The sequence below is a fragment of the Astatotilapia calliptera genome, chromosome 20 (assembly GCF_964374335.1).
Source record: "Astatotilapia calliptera chromosome 20, fAstCal68.1, whole genome shotgun sequence".
Classification (NCBI taxonomy): Eukaryota; Metazoa; Chordata; class Actinopteri; order Cichliformes; family Cichlidae; genus Astatotilapia; species Astatotilapia calliptera.
Genome location: NC_137441.1, coordinates 18,289,699 through 18,307,240, shown reverse-complemented (window position 1 = coordinate 18,307,240; position 17,542 = coordinate 18,289,699). Strand labels below are relative to the sequence as shown.

At 42.7% G+C, this 17,542-nt stretch overlaps 1 protein-coding gene and 1 pseudogene across 4 annotated transcripts in view; one reads left to right on the top strand and one right to left on the bottom strand.

Annotated features, from left to right (window-relative positions):
* The first annotated feature begins 202 nt into the window (after positions 1-202).
* On the top strand, positions 203-1,179 carry LOC145423360 (18S ribosomal RNA; annotated as a pseudogene).
* A 2,454-nt stretch (positions 1,180-3,633) lies between these two features.
* Positions 3,634-17,542, bottom strand: part of igsf21b (immunoglobin superfamily, member 21b) — a 48,017-nt gene continuing 34,108 nt past the window's right edge. For 2 of the 4 annotated variants that reach the window (XM_026154579.2, XM_080294437.1), the window contains 9 exons: positions 15,557-15,681; positions 12,234-12,355; positions 12,016-12,134; positions 11,540-11,655; positions 9,605-10,118; positions 9,397-9,497; positions 9,061-9,253; positions 8,944-8,982; positions 3,634-6,695 (listed from right to left, as the gene is read on the bottom strand). In XM_026154579.2, the coding sequence (XP_026010364.1) occupies positions 6,616-6,695; positions 8,944-8,982; positions 9,061-9,253; positions 9,397-9,497; positions 9,605-10,118; positions 11,540-11,655; positions 12,016-12,134; positions 12,234-12,355; positions 15,557-15,681 (1,409 nt within the window). In that variant the 3' untranslated portion in view covers positions 3,634-6,615. The remainder of the gene's footprint in view (positions 6,696-8,943; positions 8,983-9,060; positions 9,254-9,396; positions 9,498-9,604; positions 10,119-11,539; positions 11,656-12,015; positions 12,135-12,233; positions 12,356-15,556; positions 15,682-17,542) is intronic. The other 2 variants (XM_080294438.1, XM_080294439.1) reach the window with 1 other exon arrangement.

The window sequence follows — 17,542 nt, the reverse complement described above, 5'->3', positions numbered from 1 at the left end:
TTGCCTCATCTCAGATCCAACCTTCAGTCACATTCATTCTCTCTGTTGCATGGCGGACCAAGCAGTTTATTATTATATATTTTATATTTTATTTTGTATCCATCAAGGGCTTCGGGTGATCTGCAGTTTCACCCTTTCCGAAGCTGGAGACATTTACCTTTTCACACACTTTCCTTGGCTGAACAATGACACAGCCTTAATGTACCTTATGCATCTCTCTATTTTATTTAAAAGGTTTTCGTGTGAATTATTTCCTTTTATTCATTTTATACATTCTGGGCATGGTCGTCATGCCAACTATGTTTCATTGTTAATATCAGTTTACAGGTTGTTATCCTTCCTATTATTAGTTTCAATACGTTAAAAATAAGTTCTAATGCAATTTTGTCTTTGTTTATTTTTATTTTTGTACTTCTTGCACTAGCGATCCGGCGGCGTTATTCCCATGACCCGCCGGGCAGCGTCCGGGAAACCAAAGTCTTTGGGTTCCGGGAGGAGTATGGTTGCAAAGCTGAAACTTAAAGGAATTGACGGAAGGGCACCACCAGGAGTGGAGCCTGCGGCTTAATTTGACTCAACACGGGAAACCTCACCCGCCCCGGACACGGAAAGGATTGACAGATTGATAGCTCTTCCTCGATTCTGTGGGTGGTGGTGCATGGTCGTTCTTAGTTGGTGGAGCGAGTTGTCTGGTTAATTCCGATAACGAACGAGACTCCGACATGCTAACTAGTTACTCGACCCCGTGCGGTCTGAGTCCAACTTCTTAGAGGGACAAGTGGCGTTCAGCCACACGAGATTAAGCAATAACAGGTCTGTGATGCCCTTAGATGTCCGGGGCTGCACGTGCGCCACACTGAGTGGATCAGCGTGTGTCTACCCTTCGCCGAGAGGCGTGGGTAACCCGTTGAACCCCGCTCGTGATAGGGATTGGGGATTGCAATTATTTCCCATGAACGAGGAATTTCCAGTAAGCACGGGTCATAAGCTCGCGTTGATTAAGTCCCTGCCCTTTGTACACACAACCCGTCGCTACAACCGATTGGATGGTTTAGTGAGTTCTTCGGATCGGCTGTGACCGACCCCGGCGGTACGCCGAGAAGACGATCAAACTTGACTATCGAGAGTTGTAAAAGTTGTAACAAGGTTTCCGTAGGTGAACCTGCGGAAGGATCATTACTGGCTATACCGAGCGGCCCACCTGCAGTCCACCCGGTTGTCTCCCTTTTGCCGCCGAGGGTCTCCCGCCACCGTCGCGGATCTCCCGAGTTTGTCAGCTTGCGCGTCCCCCATCGGAGCTCGAGCCTTAATCTGGGCCTGGTCACTGGCCGGACGACCCGACGGCCCCGCCCCGCCTCTACGCCAAAGCGAGCCCGCAGCCCTGACCGCTTCCTTTGAGGGCCGACCGAGGAGAGTCGGGACTGTGGCTCGTTGGAGGCGGGCGCCGGGGTCCCTGTCCGGCAACTACCGGTAAGGGCCCGCCACGAGAACCTCGACCGAAAGCGCTGGCTGGCGGTCTCGCCCTGGCCGCTGCCCGCGTGCCTCTGGGTACCCAACTCTCCTCCCTCCTGCGGAGGGAGCACGGGGGGTTCAATATTTCCTCTCCCCTGCTTCGGCGGGGGAAGGAGCGCCCGGGGGTTATACCTTCAAACCCTTTTCCCCGTCTACAAATGTGGCAACCCACAGTGAAACAAAAAAAACAATACGACTCTTAGTGGTGGATCACTCGGCTCGTGCGTCGATGAAGAACGCAGCTAGCTGCGAGAACTAATGTACAACTAATGTACAGTGATGTACACTGTCTTGTTGGTATATGTATGATTTCTATACGTTGTACATCAGATAAAAACTTTGGTTGTAAGATTCAGATAATTATTTAATAAAAGCGAGACATTTTAAATGAGAATAAGAAAGAAAAGTATTTCTTTGTGCCCCCCTCTCCCTGTTAATGCCCTTCCTGGCCCTCTGGCAAAGCTTTGCTAGACCCGCCTCTGCACAGTTACCAGCTGTCAGCTATTTATAAAAGGATCCTGGTGTTATTTGTCTCTCAAAAACAGTTCATAACTTCCCTTCAACTCATTCATATCACCTAAAAAGTAAACCTGTTTCTCCATCACCTGTTCAGCTCTGATGATTCAGTAAGGACATCTCCTGGTTTCATCTTCATGTTTTCCTCTCCCCAGATAACCAAACCGACATAATGACCAGCAGCTTTTACAGCTGTGGCTCCAGCAAACATCAGCTGATCAAGCTTAAACGTGCTGCTGTTTGTTGTTTAGCACGACAACCGCTGGTTTCCTCTTTCTGGCGCAAAGTGGGCGATAAACAAGCAAGAGAGAAAAGCCGATCAGCTGATCATTGATCAGTTTCATGACTGAATGAGAGAAGAAGAAACAGCTGACAGCGTAAAGACAGAGAAAAACTCCAGCTTTGTGTCTTTTTCCATTCTAGCTGAAGTATGGGACAAACTGTGTTCCTTTTCACCTCAATGCAAAACGCGTAACATTTTCTATGAATACGGGACAATTCCGTTTTTTACGGGACCGTTGGCAACTCTACTAACTAACCTTATGAATAAAATAAAGTTCACTATCAGTAACATAGCACCCACCCAGCTGTAGAAACTCCGTCATGCTAGCTAGTACGCAGTAAAAGTTATTGTAACTGACGGTAAAAACTCAGCACAACGAAAATAAACTACACCTAAACTTGGTTTATATCTGACCCAGATAGATTGCTGGTCATAACTTCTTACCTGAAGTTCAGTTCACCTGACACATGGACCGGCGGCCGCCTCGGGTCTCTGCTCCTCCTGCCCCCCCTTTCCCTCATCCACCTGGCCTCTTGTGGCAGCTCTGCCATAGCCACCACCAAACAACTGAGTTATTTTTACACATCTGCCAGCATCTGGCCAATCCATCACCTTTCATTGTTTATACTGTTATAAAAATAAAAAAAAATCATCGGCCCATAAAAACGAAAATTCACCATCGGCCCACCGGGCGAATGCCCGGTATGCCCGATGGCCAGTCCAGCTATGGATGAAATGCAGGTTTGGTAGAGGCTATAAATACACACAGCTGCTCTATCACGTGAGCACACTGCTCCAATGTGCTACGGTTATGAGCCGAGTTACGCCGTGTCGCAAGTTTTGTGAGGTGCTTTTTTGATATATAATGGATCGATTACATTTTTTATTTCTCTCCAACATCAGATCCAGCAATTTACGTCAGTATCGGACCGATACGATACGTAATATCGGATCGGTCCATCTCTACTTATTAGTGGAGCTAATGTGGCTGTAATTAAGGAATTTAATTTAAGACAGCACTACGAGACAAAACGTCAGGATATGCAGAGCAGAAACTACAGAAAGTAGAAGAGCTAAAGAAAAATCTGACATTTCAGCAGATGTTTTTCACCAGAGCAAAATCACAAAGTGAAGCTGTTGTGAAAGCAAGTTTTATTGTAGCAGAGGAGCCAAATCAGCCCGGTACCACTCTGAAGAGCTGCATGATGAAGCTGTGCGACGTCTTGTGTCCAGACAAAATGCAGATTTTGGCAAATGTGAGCCTGAGGAGAAATACGATTGCTGATCGGGTTTGTGAGATGGCCACTGATTTAAGAACACAGTTGTGTGAAAGAAGCAAAAGCTTTATTGCATACTCTCTTGCTGTGGATGAAAGTACAGACATGATGGACATTGCACATCTGACCATCTTCATCCGTGGAGAGGAAATATTGAACATTAAATCGATGCATGGGACAACAACAGGAAAAGACATTTTTGAAAACATATGTCAAAGTGTAACCGACATGAAACTACCATGGGACAAACTTGTTGGACTTACAACAGATGGAGCGCCGGTGTTGTGCGATGAAAAAAGCGGACTAGTCAGCAGGATGCGAGTAAAGATGCAGGAGGAGAACTGTACCGTGAGTTAACAGCATACTGCATCACACACCAGGAAAGGCTGTGTGGTAAAGTCCTAAAAATGGAGCATGTAATGATCTCCGTAACGTAAACCGTAAATTTTATCTGAGCTAAAAGTTTAAATCACCGTCAATTTCAGTCTTTTATGTGGGAAATAGATTCAGAATTTGCCGACATTCCTTATCATACTGACGTCCGTTGGCTGAGTTGGGATAAAAATTCTCAATAGAGTTTTTAAGCTCAGCAAGGAAATCTGTCAGTTCATGGACATGTATGATGTGGTGAAGGCATTTCAAGTGAAGCTGTCACAAACGCACCAGTGCAACCTGCCTTACCTTCCCTGTTGCCAAGCAATGTTGAACCAAGTCAGCGGACTTTGCTGAACTGCACCTGTGCAGATTCAGATGGAGCTGCAGTGTAGTGATAGACTCAAGGGAAAGTATGACACTGAATGGCCCACACAGTTTATTAGTTCCATTCCTGAAGCAATGCCCCAGCTCCATCTACATGCGGCTCGAACCTTGTGTATTTTTTCTGGGGTTTTTGGCCATGTGTTCATATTTCTAACTTGCCTGATTTTGACAGAATATTTAAAGTTAAAGTTTTTTTTTTTAAGTTTATTTAATCTGGAATAATATTCCTGTCCATTTTTATTCATATTTATGTTTAAAAAACATTGTTTTAGTTTGTTCAATAAATCTTTATCTTCTATATAATCTATTCATTCACTAGTTTGGTAAACTGCCGTCCAATTTAGAGACTCAAGGAAGTCTAAATCACTGTATCACAGCACAGTATCTTATTTTATTTTTAGTCATTTATTTCAGTTTTTGTTGCACTAACTGAAATAAATTTATGATGTTTTGAATATGAATCTTAACCAAGCAAGTATTGAAAAATAACAGAACCAGGACAATGAGGAACGCGAAAGGTGACCTTCCGCGTTGTTATGGCATGCGCCGGGTTATGGATTAAATCCAGTGGAATTACACTCCCGCAGTAATAGACGTTCCAGCCCTGTATTGCAGCCCTAAACCATAACCTTATCCCTAAGCCTAACCATAACCTTATTTCTAACTGTAACCAGCACTTTAATGACATGAAATAGTGTTTTCCCAAGCGATTTTAAGGAAAAGAGCAAACATGTGTAGATTGAGTCCAAACGGTTCTCACATGTCCTCAGTTTTCCGATGTCATCATGTAGGAATGTGTTGGGTGCCCGAAAACGTAATATGTTGACGATTTGTCACCTAGCGTAGAATGTTACGCTTTGGGAGTGAGAACGTGTTGTAGAAAGGTATAGTAATCATCCACAACTATTTTCAGTTGCGGATGATAAAGGATTCAGAAAGTTTATTCATGCAGGCCCATATGACAGAGAATATGCATGTTCTTTTTGTTTTCATATTTTAATTTATATTTAATTGTGTTGTGGTTTGTAGTGTTTTATGTTGTTTCATTTTAAATTTGTTTAAAAGGAAAAAGCTGAAAATGTAAATAGTTAAAAGTTGAAATGTGACTAGTTGGTTTTTGTATTATATGATTTATTTATTACATTTTATGTGGAGTGAATAAATAAAAGTATATTTACGGTGGCCCCTAGAGACAGAGCACATACAAACTTCAAAACACGTACAAACCCTGAAGCACGTAAATCTCCAAAACACGTACAAAACACAACAGAAGTGCTCCAGAATGCTAGGTGCAGTGTTGAGCTTTTGTTACCTAGTGGCTACACAAGCCAGCAAGTACCAACGACCGCATTTGGTGTGTGGTAGTAACAGGTAAATGAACATTTTTTGTTTATTTATTTGAATATATATGAGTGCTTGTGTATAAATACACAAACCATACACATATGCTTTCAATTGTGTAATTTAAGTGATCTAGGTAGCTCTGTTTTGGAAGTTCAGTTAACTCTAGGAATGTGTTTTGGAATTTGTATGTGCTTTTTGGAGTTTGTACGTGCTTTGTCTCTAGGGGCCACCACATATATTTATATATAAACATATATAAATAAAACCACATTTTTTTTACATTAGTACGGTAACTCCTTTTGTGCATAATTTTATATTATTGTTTAAAATAAATAAATTAAAGCAACAAAACAACCTGAAGAGCCGGTTCGGAGCTGAAAGAGCCGGCTCTTTTTAGTGAGCCGAGCCTAAAGATCCGGTTCTCTAAAAAGAGCTGGAAATCCCATCACTAGAAGGAACAATCAGACCCCCAAAACATCAGCTATTTTATGTAAGAACGTGAAAGCTGTCCAGATTTGATGATTTCTAGAGAACTTGTTCACCAGATCTTTTTGAATAATAGCCCTAACTAATCAATATTTGATGTGTCTTTGAGTTGGCCTGGGTTGTGGGTTTTTGTTTTTGTTTATATAACATAAATCTGGCAGTCGGAGTGATGCTATGAATCAAAATCCCGGCAGCTGATAATGCTGACTTACAATCTATCTACTATTATCCCTATGGTAGTGGTAAATCTCAAGTATTCCCAAGATTACATGTAAATTGCCTCTGAAACTTCATTCTGTGTCTAATGCAGAATCAGAATGAGTCCTTCCTCCTAGGTGCTCAAGCAGAAGGACTGGTTGGAGGTTTAACTACTTGATGGTCACTGATGGTGCCTCAGGAAGTTGGGTAGTGTGTTTAGCAGCAGAGCAGAGCTTCGGGTCACGTCAGCTCACAGGTGAATCTCAGCAGTAGAATGGTGGATAATGTGAAGGAGTGCCGACCGACTGCTGTGTTGATGGCTGCACACAAACAAGACAAAATTCAAATGCTGATGTAACAACCTCCTATCCAAGCATGTGGTATTTGTACTGTCAACCAGCCAGTTTGTCCTGTTATCTATCAATCCAGTACGTGTGTGTGTGTGTGTGTGTGTGTGTGTGTGTGTGTGTGTGTGTGTGTGTGTGTGTGTGTGTGTGTGCGCGCAAAACTCCAAAGTTTGAAAATGATCACAAATACATCAAAGTGTCACACTGACAAACACACTGTCCTTTCTTCTAACTACACACCTGGTGCATAAATACTATATAAATAAATAAAAACTGCAAACAGTTTCAAAAATAAACCTTGTACTGTAAATACTTTTGACACATTGATTCATCACTTACAGTGGGGCAAAAAAGTATTTAGTCAGCCACCGATTGTGCAAGTTCCCCCACCTAAAATGATGACAGAGGTCAGTAATTTGCACCAGAAGTACACTTCAACTGTGAGAGACAGAATGTGAAAAAAAAATCCATGAATTCACATGGGAGGATTTGTAAATAATTTCTTCGTAAATTAGGGTGGAAAATAAGTATTTGGTCACCTCAAACAAGGAAAATCTCTGGCTCTCACAGACCTGTAACGTCTTCTGTAAGAAGCTTTTCTGTCCCCCACTCGTTACCTGTATGAATGGCACCTGTTTGAACTCATCATCTGTATAAAAGACACCTGTCCACAGCCTCAAACAGTCAGACTCCAAACTCCGCCATGGCCAAGACCAAAGAGCTTTCGAAGGACACCAGGAAAAGTATTGTAGACCTGCACCAGACTGGGAAGAGTGAATCTACAATAGGCAAGCAGCTTGGTGTGAAAAAATCAACTGTGGGAGCAATCATCAGAAAATGGAAGACATACAAGACCACTGATAATCTCCCTCGATCTGGGGCTCCACGCAAGATCTCATCCCGTGGGGTCAAAATGATCATGAGAACGGTGAGCAAAGATCCCAGAACCACACGGGGGGACCTGGTGAATGACCTGCAGAGAGCTGGGACCAAAGTAACAAAGGTCACCATCAGTAACACACTACAACGGCAGGGAATCAAATCCCACAGAGCCAGACGTGTTCCGCTGCTGAAGCCAGTGCATGTCCAGGCCCGTCTGAAGTTTGCCAGAGAGCACATGGATGATACAGCAGAGGATTGGGAGAATGTCATGTGGTCAGATGAAACCAAAGTAGAACTTTTTGGTATAAACTCAACTCGTCGTGTTTGGAGGAAGAAGAATACTGAGTTGCATCCCAAGAACACCATACCTACTGTGAAGCATGGGGGTGGAAACATCATGCTATGGGGCTGTTTTTCTGCCAAGGGGACAGGACGACTGATCCGTGTTAAGGAAAGAATGAATGGGGCCATGTATCGTGAGATTTTGAGCCAAAACCTCCTTCCATCAGTGAGAACTTTGAAGATGAAACGAGGCTGGGTCTTCCAACATGACAATGATCCAAAACACACCGCCCGGGCAACAAAGGAGCATTTGAAAGTCCTGGAGTGGCCTAGCCAGTCTCCAGACCTCAACCCCATAGAAAATCTGTGGCGGGAGTTGAAAGTCCGTGTTGCTCGGCGACAGCCCCAAAACATCACTGCTCTCGAGAAGATCTGCATGGAGGAATGGGCCAAAATACCAGCTACTGTGTGTGCAAACCTGGTAAAGACCTATAGTAAACGTTTGACCTCTGTTATCGCCAACAAAGGTTATGTTACAAAGTATTGAGTTGTATTTTTGTTATTGACCGAATACTTATTTTCCACCCTGATTTACGAATAAATTCTTTACAAATCCTACCATGTGGATTCATGGATTTTTTTTTCACATTCTGTCTCTCACAGTTGAAGTGTACCTCTGGTGCAAATTACTGACCTCTGTCATCATTTTAAGTGGGGGAACTTGCACAATCGGTGGCTGACTAAATACTTTTTTGCCCCACTGTAATTCAATGCCTTTAACTGTTTTCTATCATGAATTTGCAATTTGGGATTCAGTATCTTCACTCAGGGCACTGTGGACTGGAAGAGCCAGCGACTGAGCCACCGACCTTTGAGTAGCAGATGACCTGCCCTACCTCCTGGAGGTAATCAGATTATGTGTAGTTATTAAAATGTGCTGGGAACTCCCAAAAAGCCCACACCTTGAGGTCACTCTCTTTTTATACTTCTTGTTTTTCTTTTAGACTCGTGCAAAGTTGCCACCGTCACAGTTGTAGCTGTACTGAAACTGACGTACCAATGTAATGTTCTTTTCCTCTCTTCAGTCTTGGGTTGTCTGTAAAAACACAAGATTCGCTTTGAAAAGACCGAAAGCATTGACTGATCAGAACTAATCCCTACACAAACAACTCACCAAACACGATCAGGCGGGTGTGGGTATCCGTGGAGCCCAGAGGATTCTGGGCTGTGCAGCGAAACATGGAGCCATTGAGCTCAGCAGGGACTCTCTCCAGGATGAGTTCCCTTCCGTTATGGACTGCTCTGCCATCGAGCAGATCCCCACCAACCTTGGTCCAAGTGAACATTGGCTCAGGGAAGACTTCACTCTGTGGACACACAGGTGTGTGAGCATGAGAAGCATTTTAAATTTTATGCCATTGAAACTGTCACAGCTATCCAACAGAAGTACTACAAGTTCAGATTTTTAAACTTCACAATGATTTTTAGAGTCTCTGTGTTGAATACTCACTGCAGAAGGTCCCAGCTGGAAGCCCTGGACAGTGATCCGCACTGTATCTCCCACTTTGGCTTTACTGGGACTCATGGACAGCTTAGGTCCTCTGGGAGCAGCTAAGAGGAAAAATGTAAAAATAACACACTGGACACTGAACACATGTGACTGGATTTAAAAACAACTCTGTTTGCATGTTAGCTCAGCCAGTTAGTGAATGACTCACCCAATGTGACCTCAGCTTGCATGGGCATGGATAGAGCTGGGTGGTTGACCTCACAGCTGAATAGAGCCTCATTGTCAAGCTGGGGGTTGAGGCTCCAGGTTAGCATGGCTCTAACCTCCATGGTGCCATCGCCTGCTGCCTGCTGCCGGTGATAGAAGTAATAGAGAGGGTCAGTAGTCTGAACCCAGCGGGGAAATTCCCTGCTCACTATTGTCTCAGGGATAATCTCAGTGGTTTCCTCAGGATTCAGTTCGGACTCTTCTTCTTGGCCCTGAGAGTCAACAGGTCCATTATGGTCTAGCCTGGCCTGCTTCTCCTCTTGCTCCAGCAGGGTCCTCTGGAGTTTGGTGTCATCAACATCTCGACTGGTCAACACCTGGGTACTCCAAAGCCCTGCCTGGTTCATAGTCCAGCTCTTTTTGTGACCTGGGCTCTTACTTTGAACTCCTACTGAAGAAAAAGACTGGGCTGTTGGCACAACATCAATAAGCTCACCATCTCTCTTGAAGTATACCTAAACAGCAGAGAGAGAAAAACTTAGCTCACTAGGCATTTTGAAGACATTTAATCATAAGTCAAGTTCAGCTGGAGAACTCCATTGTGTGTGTTAAAGTTAGTAGGATAGTGCAGAAATGTGAGTCTCATCCACAGCTGTAAAATTTTTAAAAATGCTGGCAGCCACCAGTGCTACCCCTCAGGCTCCTCCTCCATAGATCTATGGTTTAAATCTGAAATCTTCCAGGTGATTTTCAGAAAAGTTGACCTTTGACCTTGACCTTGAAGTTGAGGTCACTGAGATTTTTAGTATTTGCACCTGTGCTATTAATTCATTTGGAAGTCCATGCCGCCTGTTTTCCCACCCGCCCAGTAGATAATAATAACTCAGCCTTTTACGGCTAAGCAGCAACCAGGAAAATCAAATAATCGTCAGGTTGTAATTTTTACAAGTCTATGATATAGACACCAACTTGGACATTATCAAGGTTATTGGCAGTTGCACTTGCTCCTGTTGTCTTCACTGATAGCAGACACTTCTCAGGGGTTGGTAGTGCTAAGACAACTTTACATACAGGATTTGTTCCCCGTGTGGCAACATGTTTAGATTTATCTTTGTTTTTAGTCATTTAGGTTTAGGCATCCAAACAGGCTTACAGTGCAGAAGGGGGAAATGAAATAGGAACAGGGTGAATAACAAAATCTAACCATCCTTTCAGTGTACATAAGAGCTTTTGCATTTTGCTATAAGATGGGTCTGCATTGTTCTTGCTCTATTGCTTTTTTATTTTGTAGTGGCATTTTCAGCAAGAATTGTATCCATCTATTTAATTCTGCTTATCTAGTTCAGGGTCACTGCCTGGGATAGGGCTGAAACTATCTCTGCTGAGGGCAAGAGGGGGGGGGGGGGGGGAGGAGGGAGGGAGGGTAGCCAGAATTATGTTTCTAAAATGACATTGCCTCTAATTCTGTTGGCTTCATAAGTGGAAAACACGAAAGCATACTGTAAATAAAGGAGCTGTCACTGCACTGCTGATTGTTGGAGTTTTCCTGCTTACAGCCACATAATATTCTCCAATATTAATTCCCAATGCAATAAATTCCCAATTCCAATGTTCAAAAGAGGTCATCCAGGGTACAGAACACAGTTTTAAATAGCTTTTTTGCTTCCAAATTTCCAACTGCTGTAGGGTGCATCAAGTAGGGGTTATTGCTCTTTTTATGTGAGCACCAACCAAATCCAGCAGTGCACACTAAATTAATTCTGCAGTGAAAGAAAGAACACAGTTTTCAACTCTATCAGGAAAATATTTGAGTTGTTTCCATATTCATAAATAGGCTGATGATCAACAATTAAGTTATCCTTCCTCACATACTTAGCAGTGATGTAAATACCAAATCTTTCAAGAGAGATAAAGACATAAAAATTCTCCATCTCACCATGGGAGCTGGTTTTGCTCCTGTAACAATGCAAACCAGAGTGAAGTTTTGAGCCTCGTAGCGGCTGAATGGAGCTGGGCTGTTGGCCACCACCACAGAGATAGACTTTGGAGGTACTGGAGAGAAAATACAATGACCAAGGCAGTCAAAGAGGAAGGTGCTTTCATTTCATTGAAGGTGTGTTTAATGAAGCTGAGCTGACACTGGAGTGCAAAGACCTTAAAGAGCAAAAATTTCAAAACATTACAATAATGTTTTTTTTTACTATTTTTACAACTTATTACCCCAGTGTAATGAATTCTTCCTGTAAAATATACACCAATGGCAAATTATAACCAAACTATAGCTATAATGAAATACTTTACAATACTTCCATAAATTACTACAGAATTTAGTAAAAGATATACATGGTGCCAAGAGAAAACCACTGATACAGCCAGAGATGTTCATGGGACAACATGAGTATGAATACATACCTATGACAGTGAGGGTGATACTGCTAGAGGCTAGAATAACTTTGTCTTTGGAATTTCTGTCATAAATCCCTACATGGCACTCATACAGGCCATCATCCTCCATGTGAACTTCTGGAAGTCTGTTCATGCAAAGAATGATTTTTATTAACAACTCAGATTTTCTGTGGAAAATTATCATAGAGCATAACAAAAACACTATTTCAGTGTACTAGTCTCACCGAACTGTTGACTGGTATACTAGGTCCTCCCGTTTGCGGTTGTCCTCCATGTTGGAGTAGCTAGTGTTGTACATGGCATTATAGCTGAAAATCTTTTGCTTGGCACTGGCTCCTTCAATAATCTGCCAGGGAGAAGTACATTAGAATTAGAATCAATTGAACTAGAGGAGGCGGACCATATAGATACAGTGGGGCAAAAAAGTATTTAGTCAGCCACCGATTGTGCAAGTTCCCCCACTTAAAATGATGACAGAGGTCAGTAATTTGCACCAGAGGTACACTTCAACTGTGAGAGACAGAATGTGAAAAAAAAAATCCATAAATTCACATGGTAGGATTTGTAAAGAATTTATTCATAAATTAGGGTGGAAAATAAGTATTTGGTCACCTCAAACATGGAAAATCTCTGGCTCTCACAGACCTGTAACGTCTTCTGTAAGAAGCTTTTCTGTCCCCCACTCGTTACCTGTATGAATGGCACCTGTTTGAACTCATCATCTGTATAAAAGACACCTGTCCACAGCCTCAAACAGTCAGACTCCAAACTCCGCCATGGCCAAGACCAAAGAGCTTTCGAAGGACACCAGGAAAAGTATTGTAGACCTGCACCAGACTGGGAAGAGTGAATCTACAATAGGCAAGCAGCTTGGTGTGAAAAAATCAACTGTGGGAGCAATCATCAGAAAATGGAAGACATACAAGACCACTGATAATCTCCCTCGATCTGGGGCTCCACGCAAGATCTCATCCCGTGGGGTCAAAATGATCATGAGAACGGTGAGCAAAGATCCCAGAACCACACGGGGGGACCTGGTGAATGACCTGCAGAGAGCTGGGACCAAAGTAACAAAGGTCACCATCAGTAACACACTACAGCGGCAGGGAATCAAATCCCGCAGTGCCAGACGTGTTCCGCTGCTGAAGCCAGTGCATGTCCAGGCCCGTCTGAAGTTTGCCAGAGAGCACATGGATGATACAGCAGAGGATTGGGAGAATGTCATGTGGTCAGATGAAACCAAAGTAGAACTTTTTGGTATAAACTCAACTCGTCGTGTTTGGAGGAAGAAGAATACTGAGTTGCATCCCAAGAACACCATACCTACTGTGAAACATGGGGGTGGAAACATCATGCTATGGGGCTGTTTTTCTGCCAAGGGGACAGGACGACTGATCCGTGTTAAGGACAGAATGAATGGGGCCATGTATCGTGAGATTTTGAGCCAGAACCTCCTTCCATCAGTGAGAACTTTGAAGATGGAACGAGGCTGGGTCTTCCAACATGACAATGATCCAAAACACACCGCCCGGGCAACAAAGGAGTGGCTCCGTAAGAAGCATTTGAAAGTCCTGGAGTGGCCTAGCCAGTCTCCAGACCTCAACCCCATAGAAAATCTGTGGCGGGAGTTGAAAGTCCGTGTTGCTCGGCGACAGCCCCAAAACATCACTGCTCTCGAGAAGATCTGCATGGAGGAATGGGCCAAAATACCAGCTACTGTGTGTGCAAACCTGGTAAAGACCTATAGTAAACGTTTGACCTCTGTTATTGCCAACAAAGGTTATGTTACAAAGTATTGAGTTGTATTTTTGTTATTGACCAAATACTTATTTTCCACCCTGATTTACGAATAAATTCTTTACAAATCCTACCATGTGGATTCATGGATTTTTTTTTTTTCACATTCTGTCTCTCACAGTTGAAGTGTACCTCTGGTGCAAATTACTGACCTCTGTCATCATTTTAAGTGGGGGAACTTGCACAATCGGTGGCTGACTAAATACTTTTTTGCCCCACTGTATGAATTTATGCACGCCTCAGCTTCCAAACAGATACACCTATGGTATCAGTTTCAAAATCTTATGTGATTTCCGTCTCGAGTTATCGCTTTACAACATTGTGTGAATGTGTGCGTGAATGGGTGGATAACTGGATATGTAAAGCGCTTTGGGGTCCTTAGGGACTAGTAAAGCACTATATAAATACAGGCCATTTACCATTTTACCATTTACCATTTCAGAAAGCTTGACCTCTGACCTCTAACCTTCAAGTTGAGGTCACTGAGATTCAAAATCGCCTGAGAGTTTTAGTAGACACGCCTATGGTATCAATTTGAAAGTCCTATATCAGCCTTGACATGTGCAATTTGCCAACCCCAACATAAAAAAGTAAAAAATGTATTTCCAGTTTTTGTGTTGAGATTAGTTGACTAACGCAGCGGTTGAAGAATATCCCATTTCTTTGCCATGAGAAACTCTTAGGTGTATTTTGCAGCTGGCTTTGGGTCATTGTCCATCAGTAGTTTGAAGTACTGTCCGATCAGTTTTGCATCATTTGACTGAATCTAAGCATTAAATATAGCCCTGTGCACTTCAGAAGTCAGACTGACATAGCAGCCACATCAATAAATCCATCTGTAAAATTAGATAAACACACTGGCACATGCTGGCACATCATGGGCTGTTGCTTTTCCATTATCATATTTTTCTCTTCCCATGATTCTGGTATAAATTTATCTTGTCTATTTCATATCTGCCCAAAAAAAATTTTTCCCCCTTAACTATGCAGGCTCTGTTTTTTGGAAAAGTGTAATCTGGCCCTTCTGCTGAGTGTAACCGGTGTTTGCACTTTGTTGTAAATCAGAATCAGAATCAGAATACTTTATTAATCCCGAAGGAAATTATAGGTTACATCAGGCAGCACGCTAATGGTGCATGCGCACTTACAAAGGAACCTTCTGACCAAACTTTACACAAACATCACATTGGGAAGACATGTCAGAGAGGTAGGCTGATAGGAAAAAACAACGGAAATACAATATACTCAGGCTATAAAGACTTTGCACATCATTTCCTATCTACATTTTGCACTCCTCTCACTCATAATCTTACATATTTGTTAATTTATCATTTGTATTCTATAACTGTAGGTACTAGGTATTATATATTTCTTTTATGTGTATTTATTGTTAATATTTATACAGTGATGTATATATTACATATACTGTAAATACTTTTCACCATAACACCACAGCAAGATCCACGCACAAACTTGGAAATAAAAGTCATTTTGACTCTGATTCAGTCTGAGAGCCAAGTGTTTGGTTGGGGTGATGCGGTACTATTAGGTCTTCAAGATAAGATGGGGCCTTATTATTTAAGACCTTGTAATGTGATGACAAGGATTTTGATTCTGGATTTAACAGGGAGCCAATGAAGAGAAGCCAGTACTGGAGAAATCTGCTCTCTCTTTCTAGTCCCTCTCAGTACTCTTGTTGCAGCATTACACACGCAAGATCATCATTCAGCTCAAAGCTAACTAACTTTACCTGTTCGCTTTCCCGAAACCACACAATCTCTTTCAGGCTGCCATCTGTTTGGAAGTTGCACTTGAGTGTGACTGTATCTCCAATGACGACAGGAGGAAGAGATTCACTAGTAACGGTTAAATAACCTGCCAAGAAGAAAACAGAGGAAGATAAGACTCCTGCAGTGAATAGAAAGGTTCTGCACAGTCAATAGTCCTGTAGTTTCTTATACTATTCACTGCTGCTCTGTTGTACAGGGAGTGCAGAATTATTAGGCAAATGAGTATTTTGTCCACATCATCCTCTTCATGCATGTTGTCGTGCTCCAAGCTGTATAGGCTCGAAAGCCTACTACCAATTAAGCATATTAGGTGATGTGCATCTCTGTAATGAGAAGGGGTGTGGTCTAATGACATCAACACCCTATATCAGGTGCGCATAATTATTAGGCAACGTCCTTTCCTTTGGCAAAATGGGTCAAAAGAAGGACTTGACAGGCTCAGAAAAGTCAAAAATAGTGAGATATCTTGCAGAGGGATGCAGCAGTCTCAAAATTGCAAAGCTTCTGAAGCGTGATCATCGAACAATCAAGCGTTTCATTCAAAATAGTCAACAGGGTCGCAAGAAGCGTGTGGAAAAACCAAGGTGCAAAATAACTGCCCATGAACTGAGAAAAGTCAAGCGTGCAGCTGCCAAGATGCCACTTGCCACCAGTTTGGCCATATTTCAGAGCTGCAACATCACTGGAGTGCCCAAAAGCACAAGGTGTGCAATACTCAGAGACATGGCCAAGGTAAGAAAGGCTGAAAGACGACCACCACTGAACAAGACACACAAGCTGAAACGTCAAGACTGGGCCAAGAAATATCTCAAGACTGATTTTTCTAAGGTTTTATGGACTGATGAAATGAGAGTGAGTCTTGATGGGCCAGATGGATGGGCCCGTGGCTGGATTGGTAAAGGGCAGAGAGCTCCAGTCCGACTCAGACGCCAGCAAGGTGGAGGTGGAGTACTGGTTTGGGCTGGTATCATCAAAGATGAGCTTGTGGGGCCTTTTCGGGTTGAGGATGGAGTCAAGCTCAACTCCCAGTCCTACTGCCAGTTTCTGGAAGACACCTTCTTCAAGCAGTGGTACAGGAAGAAGTCTGCATCCTTCAAGTAAAACATGATTTTCATGCAGGACAATGCTCCATCACACGCATCTAAGTACTCCACAGCGTGGCTGGCAAGAAAGGGTATAAAAGAAGAAAAACTAATGACATGGCCACCTTGTTCATCTGATCTGAACCCCATTGAGAACCTGTGGTCCATCATCAAATGTGAGATTTACAAGGAGGGAAAACAGTACACCTCTCTGAACAGTGTCTGGGAGGCTGTGGTTGCTGCTGCACGCAATGTTGATGGTGAACAGATCAAAACACTGACAGAATCCATGGATGGCAGGCTTTTGAGTGTCCTTGCAAAGAAAGGTGGCTATATTGGTCGCTGATTGGTTTTTGTTTTGTTTTTGAATGTCAGAAATGTATATTTGTGAATGTGCAGATGTTATATTGGTTTCACTGGTAAAAATAAATAATTGAAATGGGTATATATTTGTTTTTTGTTAAGTTGCCTAATAATTATGCACAGTAATAGTCACCTGCACACACAGATATCCCCCTAAAATAGCTAAAACTAAAAACAAACTAAAAACTACTTCCAAAAACATTCAGCTTTGATATTAATGAGTTTTTTGGGTTCATTGAGAACATGGTTGTTGTTCAATAATGAAATCATTCCTCAAAAATACAACTTGCCTAATAATTCTGCACTCCCTGTATATACATCAAGGCTGAGGCATGTTGTTGCTGAGGACTTTATTTATTTGAAAGCTGTACTCCCCAAAGTGCTCTACCAGGGGCAACAGGACACTGGACCATGTGCACAGTAACATCAAGCGACACCCCTCCCCCACCTCTGACAATATGACCACTCGTCTCTGCTCTTCATCTGTTTTTAAACCATCCT